Source organism: Leucoraja erinacea, chromosome 6, assembly GCF_028641065.1.
Source record: "Leucoraja erinacea ecotype New England chromosome 6, Leri_hhj_1, whole genome shotgun sequence".
Lineage (NCBI taxonomy): Eukaryota > Metazoa > Chordata > Chondrichthyes > Rajiformes > Rajidae > Leucoraja > Leucoraja erinaceus.
This window is the reverse complement of record NC_073382.1, coordinates 7,519,586-7,527,864: the sequence shown is the minus strand read 5'-3', so window position 1 is coordinate 7,527,864 and position 8,279 is coordinate 7,519,586. Positions and strand designations below refer to the sequence as shown.

General features: G+C 42.9%; 1 protein-coding gene across 1 annotated transcript in view; it reads left to right on the top strand.

The window, feature by feature from the left end:
• The first annotated feature begins 1,501 nt into the window (after positions 1-1,501).
• The window catches only part of LOC129697807 (nucleoside hydrolase-like), a 25,052-nt gene continuing 18,274 nt past the window's right edge, over positions 1,502-8,279 (top strand). Inside the window, exon 1 of the mRNA XM_055636434.1 lies at positions 1,502-1,516. Coding sequence (XP_055492409.1) covers positions 1,502-1,516 — 15 coding nt within the window. The remainder of the gene's footprint in view (positions 1,517-8,279) is intronic.

The window sequence follows — 8,279 nt, the reverse complement described above, 5'->3', positions numbered from 1 at the left end:
CCGTAAATTTAACTAAATCCCTGCCAGTGAAGACTCTCCATCACTCTCTGCTCAATAATCCATGCCCAACATATCCTCCTCTCCACCCACCCCCTCCAGGCTTCAAAGTTCTCTACCTCTGTTGCCTCCTCCAGCCCTGTGACCCGTGAAGACCTTGCGCTTTCAAAGTCTCTTCCTAAGCCTCTTAAACCCCACGCTCTCTTCCCCTGCAGAGAGATTAATGGCCATCTTATATCCTGTGTGATTCAGGCTTTAATATGATTCATATGATAAATCCGGCCTATAAATACATATCATTGTTTATTAAGATGCCTAATTGGATTTGGGTTCATTTTGTTGTGATCAGAGATGTCAATTTCAAAGACATGGTTTGCCTTGATATTTCAAGCTGTTAACACTCCACAGGAGAACTGATATGAGAAAATAATATGCATTTTATTTGATATGGTGACAATATAACGTCATAGAAATAAGCTTTGCTTTTGCTGAATCTGGTGGGAACCACTGAATTCATATTGTAATGGCTCATAAATACCGTGTGAATCAATAGAAAATAAAGGTCGAATGGAACTAAACTGCTTTCAATGTTTTTATTTTCATCCAGCTGTGAATTGCGTTGATTGTAATGAGGCGGCTCAGTGGTGCAGTGGTAGAGCTGCTGTGTTACAGTGCCAGAGTCATGGGTTCGATCCTGACTACGGATGCTGTCTGTACGGGCTCTGGACGTTCTGCCCACGACCGCACCGGTTTTCTCTGGGTGCTCCAGTTTCCTCCAACATTCCAACGAAGTACTGGTTTGTAGATCAATTGGTTTCAATAAAATTGTAATTTGTCCCCAGAGTGTAGGATGGAGCTAGTGTTATGGGGTGATTGCTGGTCGGCGTGGATCGGTGGGACTGTCTCCACACTGTATCTCTAGAGTCTAATGTCTAAATCCAACAGTGAATTGTGTTTATTGTAATGTTGTCTACTCCAACCCACTGGGCAGAATGAGGTATAAGTTATTAAGCAGTTTAAAGATGGCAGGTGATTTTTATACCTTGGAACCTGCTATAGGAAGGACGTTGTTAGAATAGAATATAGAATAGTTTCTTTATTGTCATTGTAACATGAACCATGTACAACAAAATTTAAAAATTTCGTTAAGCTGGAAAGAATGCAGAGACTTACAAAAATGTTGCCAGGACTCGAGGGCCTGAGCTACAGAGAGAGGTTGAGCAGTCTAGGACATTATTCCTTGAAGTGCAGGAGGCTGAGGGGTGATCTTACAGAGCAGTGATAAGCGTTGAGGTAAATAGCTGGGGAGGCACTGGCTAGTATCAGTGGCCCACCCTCCCTGTATTGATCACTGCGTCTCACCAGGGAGAGAGAGGGGTGGAGCCAGGGCTGTGTGCGTGAAAAAACTTTTTCTCCCAAAGAATTCTCCCAATGGAATTCCGGTGATCGGCACAGACCCGGTGGGCTGAAACGCCTGTTTCCGCACTGTATCTCTAAAGTCTAAATGGTCGAGTTTCAGGTTAGAGTCAGAATCATGCTGGGCAGAAACAGATCTTTTGGCCCTACTCGCCTATGCTGACTAAGACCCATGCTACACTAGTCTGGCTTATCAGCATTTGGCCCGTGTCCATCTAAACCTTTCCTCTCCATTAACCTGTCCAAATGTCTTTTAAATGTTATTATACCTGCCTCAACTGCCTCCTGTGGCAGCTCGTCCCTCTGTTTCCTATTAAATCTTTCCCCTCTCACCTCAAACCTATGTCCTCTTGATTACCCTACGATGGGTAAGACATAGAAACATAGAAACTAGGTGCAAGAGGAGGCCATTCGGCCCTTCGAGACAGCACCGCCATTCATTGTGATGATGGCTGATCGTCCCCTATCAATAACCCGTGCCTGCCTTCTCCCCATATCCCTTGACTCCATGAGCCCCTAGAGCTCTATCTAACTCTTTCTTAAATCCATCCAGTGAATTGGCGTCCACTGCCCTCTGTGGCAGGGAATTCCAGAAATTCACAACTCTCTGGGTGAAAATGTTTTTTTCTCACCTCAGTCTTAAATGACCTCCCCTTTATTCTAAGACTGTGGCCCCTGGTTCTGGACTCACACAACATTGGGAACATTTTTCCTGCATCTAGCTTGTCCAGTCCTTTTATAATTTTATATGTTTATATACAAGAGAGAATGTTAACCATCCACCATCTGCAGGAATGAAGAGGAATTAAATCAAATTCAATTCAATCAACAGGGCGGCACGAAGGCGCAGTGGTAGAGTTGCTGCCGTTACAGCGCTTGCAGCACCAGAGACGCGGGTTCGATCCCGACTACGGGTGCTGTCTGTACAGAATTTGTACCTTCTCCCAAAGATCTCACGGGTTTTCTCCGAGATCTTGGGTTTCCTCCTTCAGTCCAAAGTCGTACAAGGTTTACAGGTTAATTGGCTGGAGCTTATATCCTTGGTATAAGTGTAAATTGTCCTAGTGTGTGTAGGATAGAGTTAATCACCGAGGATCGCTGGTCGGCGCGGACTCGTTTACTCGCTATATCTCTGAAAACAAAAGAAACTACTTCTCATAACATCGCACTGAACTAAGTTGGGATCTTCGGTGAAGACAAGATTACATTTGGGGATGATATAACCATATAACCATATAACAATTACAGCACGGAAACAGGCCATCTCGGCCCTACAAGTCCGTGCCGAACAACTTTTTTTCCCTTAGTCCCACCTGCCTGTACTCATACCATAACCCTCCATTCCCTTCTAATCCATATGCCTATCCAATTTATTTTTAAATGATACCAATGAACCTGCCTCCACCACTTCCACTGGAAGCTCATTCCACACAGCTACCACTCTCTGAGTAAAGAAGTTCCCCCTCATATTACCCCTAAACTTCTGTCCCTTAATTCTGAAGTCATGTCCTCTTGTTTGAATCTTCCCTATTCTCAAAGGGAAAAAGCTTATCCACATCAACTCTGTCTATCCCTCTCATCATTTTAAAGACCTCTATCAAGTTCCCCCCTTAACCTTCTGCGCTCCAGAGAATAAAGACCTAACTTATTCAACCTATCTCTGTAACTTAGTTGTTGAAACCCAGGCAACATTCTAGTAAATCTCCTCTGTACTCTCTCTATTTTGTTGACATCCTTCCTATAATTAGGCGACCAAAATTGTACACCATACTCCAGATTTGGTCTCACCAATGCCTTGTACAATTTTAACATTACATCCCAGCTTCTATACTCAATGCTCTGATTTATAAAGGCTAGCATACCAAAAGCTTTCTTTACCACCCTATCTATATGAGATTCCACCTTCAAGGAACTATGCACGGTTATACCCAGATCCCTCTGTTCAACTGTATTCTTCAATTCGCTACCATTTACCACGTACGTCCTATTTTGATTTGTCCTGCCAAGGTGTAGCACCTCACATTTATCAGCATTAAACTCCATCTGCCATCTTTCAGCCCATTTTTCCAAATGGCCTAAATCACTCTGTAGACTTTGGAAATCCTCTTCATTATCCACAACACCCCCTATCTTGGTATCATCTGCATACTTACTAATCCAATTTACCACACCTTCATCCAGATCATTGATGTACATGACATGTAGAACAGACGTTCATTGATCAATAACACAACCCATGGAAGAAGAGAAACTTGATTAGGATACAAGTGTATTACTGTGGATGGAGACATTTCCTACCCTTAGAGGAGAAAATGAGAAATGGAAGAGAAGACAAAGGAAATAAACAAAAAAAGGCACAAAGTATTGGAGTAACTCAGCAGATCAGTAGGAATCTCTGGATCTATGAACAGGTGATGTTTCAAGTTTGTACCCTTGTCGAGTGAGTGTGGGGGGGGGGGGGGGGGGGGGGGGGGGGGGGGGAAAAGCTGGAAGAGAGGAGGGGTAGGACAAAAACCGGGCAGATAATAGGTTGATACAGTTATACAGGTGAGGGGAGGTGCTGAGGGACAGATGGTGGATAAAGGCCAGAGAGGAAAAGACAGAAGGTGTGAGACAAGAGGATTGAAGAGTTGTGAATTGTGAAGCTAGAGGAAGGAGTGTATGTGGAGAGGGGGAGAGAAGTAATGGGTGCAAACATATACACTTTGCTAATTCAGTTAAAAGGCTGATGTTGCTATTTTTCCTATTAACCTCTATCACTATTTCAGAGCGGACATCATAAATTGACTAAACTTCTCCATATCACATTTTGCCACAATAAAAGCTCAATGGTGTTTTTTCAGTAGGTTCGATGTGCCCAGGACCATCATCCCTCTGGTTAGTGACCCCTGTAACTCCACGCTCACCCCCACCTGGATGTGCTCAGTAACAACACTCTCGTCAATAGCCGTGGCCATTGCATAAGAATCGCAGGAGATAAAACCCGGTACAAAATACAATTCTCTGTTGCCTTGCTTGTTCTTGGAAAATGTTTTGCTGTGTGCCGTTATCTTTCTCATGAAGCAAGCTTTCTCTGTGCCTTGATGTATCCACTCCCTGACGAGCACCTGGCAAATTACAGGAAAGAAATGTCAGATTCAGATTCAGATTCAGATTCAGATTCAATTTTAATTGTCATTGTCAGTGTACAGTACAGAGACAACGAAATGCATTTAGCATCTCCCTGGAACAGCGACATAGCAAATTACTTGAATAAATAATAATAAGTGTCCGGGGGGGGGGTGGTGATTGGCAGTCACCGAGGCACGTTGTTGAGTAGAGTGACAGCCGCCGGGAAGAAGCTGTTCCTCGACCTGCTGGTTCGGCAACGGAGAGACCTGTCATCACTTCCATCCATAAATAGAAGGAAGATACAACCATCTGGAGTAACTCAGTGGGTCAAGCAACATCTCTGGAGAAAAGGATAGGTGATGTTTTGGGTTGGGACCCTTCTTCAGACTGATGTGGGGGGGAGGGGCAGGAAAAAGAAAGGCAGAGACAATAGGATTAGAAGGAGAGCTGGGAAGGGGGAGAGGGAGGGGGAGAAGACAAGGCCTATCTAAAATTAGAAAATGTTAATACCGCTGGGGTGTAGACTACCCAAGCGAAATACCCAAGCTTGTCTCCTCACTACATTTACTGCTGGCTCCAGTCGCAAATCTGAGTTTTCGAGTGATCTGTGCAAGGCATTCATTGATGCTAGAATTCCACTGTCGAAATTGGAAAACAAATCTCTCAGAGGTTTTTTAGAGAAATGCACAGAGGAACATACCAAGCGATTCATCATTACAGAAAAATGATGTTGACAGCAACTTCAACATTGTTGTGCAGAAAATTAGAGATGAAGTTGCATGCAACATAATATGGATCTCAATAGACGAGTCAACCGATGCTCTGGGGAGATATTATTATTATTAAAGCTTTATTTCAGACAAAGGTCCATATACACATCAAACAGTACAAAGAATTACAAAGATGCATTAAGAAATTGCATATTAGCCTAAAATATATAAAAGCTATTGCAACAATGCCATCTTAGCCTAGAAGTGAATCTATAGCAACTTTTCAGAGGGCTGACTAAGGCTTCAATTATGTGGTTCTCTGACTTGTCCAGGCGACACATAAAATAGTAAGATTAAACGAGAACTTACCAGTTTGAAGTTTGATCTGTATTTTATGAGGAGGAACGTTGAGGGTATACGTGAAGAACCCGCTTCCAACGCATGCGTGTCATTCTTTAAAGCAGCGGTGTGAGGTCACAGAAACCTATAATTACCTAACATAGTAAGATTATCAAAGAGATACCAGTTTTTGATATGATCATAGGAGGGTGGGAGCGGAGGGCACGTATTCCCTCAACGTTCCTCCTCATAAAATACAGATCAAACTTCAAACTGGTAAGTTCTCGTTTAATCTTACTATTTTACTTCGGAGTCACGTGAGTGACTACGTGAAGATTTCAAAGCTCTGTGACCTCATGCCGTGGAACGAGTCCATGCTTCACAACTGCCTTGGGTATTGGGAGAGAGAGTAATTTTAAAACAACATCATTAGTAATTTTAAAAGGATTTTTTTTGAGCATCAGTAGTAAACGAAAAACACACTTATACAAAGAGTTTGTGGTATAATAACGAAAAATACAAATTTTTAAATTTTTTAAATTGAAAATCATAGCCCTGTAACCTTTCGGGCAAATTATATTGTTGAACGTAAAATGGTTTCCCAACACGATGATGGCTCCAAAAACTGGTTTATTATAAAACCTTTGGAAAATCTTTTCGGATGACCATCCTGCCATTCTGAGGATTTGGTCTGTGGGTACCTCTAGAATTTTTGCTGCGGATCTTGCTGCAGCCCTGGTGAAATGAGAGTTAAAAACCATTAGTGTCCATTCCTGCCATCCTCAGGACATATTCGAGCCACCTTGATATAGTTTGGGTCGTGACCCTTTTGTGCGGTTTCTTGTAAGAGATTAACAACGCCATTCCCTGACCTCGAATGCTCTTAGTATATTCTATGTATAGTTGGATGTGTCTTGCTATACACAGTCGTTCGTCATATGGATATACCATAAATTCAAACACTTGACCCGATGAATCTGGTCTGTTTTGTTTTATTAAATCCTGTATGACAAACACCAGTTTCTCGGGTGAGATGATCAGGGAGTCCAGGCTCAGTTTGCTTAATGACTGGACTCGTTGTGCGGTAACTAACGCCATGAGCATAACCATCTTCATGGTCCTTTACTGAAGTGACAATGCTGTTATGGGCGACCAGTTCCTCAGCATATTTAGAACGACACCCACCTCCCAGATTTTGGAGTACCTGGTTATAGGGGATTTGGATTGAATATGCCCCTCATGTGTTTTGTTACCAGGGGGTGTGTTCCCACCGTGTGCCGCTCCGTTCCTTGTGATAGGTAATTGGAGAGTGCACTTCTGACACTATTGATGGCACTGTAGCCCCATCGATTATCATAATGGAGGCTTGTTAAAATTCCAATACTGCCAGAATGTTCTTGGCCTTTTGGTCGAGGTTGTTGTCCAAGCAGTATATGCCCCATTTCTTGATGTGTCCAAGGTACTGCTTCCATGTTGATAGTCTTTGTGCAGATGAGATGAGATTCATCGTCCTGTCTGACAGCCCCATGCCGTGTGGTGGGTCTTTCAGACTCTATAAATCAACAAATCCATAGTCTTATGGCATGGATGACTGCCCCCAGTCACTGGATGAATTAATAAATTTGGCTATGTTCATAACGGAACATGGTTCTAACACCATCCCCTGTATGACCGAATACCATGATTGAGTAGGCCAATCGGGTACTATGAGAATCCCAGATGCCGAGTCTAGTTGAATTTTTCCCCCAGTACCCGATTGATGTGGCAGAACGGGGGAAATACATCACCCTATGGCTTTGTTTACGTAACAATGCCAAGCTGGGTTTAGAATTTTAGTAAATAATATTGGGGCTGATGTTTGCCCCTTTGGTAAGCTCTATATTGCCAAAGTTCCCCCCATCCAGTTAAATTTCGAATACCGTCTGTGATCCCCTCTGATGAGTATTGTATAGTATGCATCTTTTGAGTCAATGCCTGCCATATAGAAACCCAGCTGACACTAATTCTTTATCAGTAATAAGAGTATCCATCTTAAAATGAACATATTGAACGAATGTGTTTAGGGTTGAAAGGTCAATGATAATCCTGCAACCCCCATCTTTTTTATTTTTAATAAATATGTTTGATACAAATTCTAATTTTTCATGAAAAGTATGCTCAATCACACCTTTTGTGTACAATTTTTGTAGCACCATGTGGGCTTTTAGATTGTTCGGTTTTTGTAAGGACAAAATGCCTTTCTGGTGTATGTTGTACTGGGGTTATAGGGAGAAGTAAATTCTATCAGATAACCCTGAATACTGCTGAGAATATATGAGTCTGTAGTGATTTTACACTATACATAACTGTAGTATTGCAACCTCCCATCCCCCACCATCGTGGGTCCCTTTTTTACAGAAGAACCACACCCACCTACCTCCATGGTTACTGGTGGTTGTGTTATTTCCTTGGTTTTTTGAAAAGGGGGGTTCTGGTTTGATATCTCTTGTTCGGGGTTGTGTGGGAGGTTGAGGCTTCCGCATCTTCCAGGGTGGCCGTCCCTGGCCATACCCTAAAAAGGGGCTGCTGCGGGTTATATTGATTTCTGGCACTGCCACTGGTATGAGCCACATTTTTATGGTCTTGCATGTGGCTGGTATCGTGCTCCAAAATAGGCCCTTGCACTGGCCTTGATGAGCCCCAGTGTCTTGGCTTTGTCCACCCACG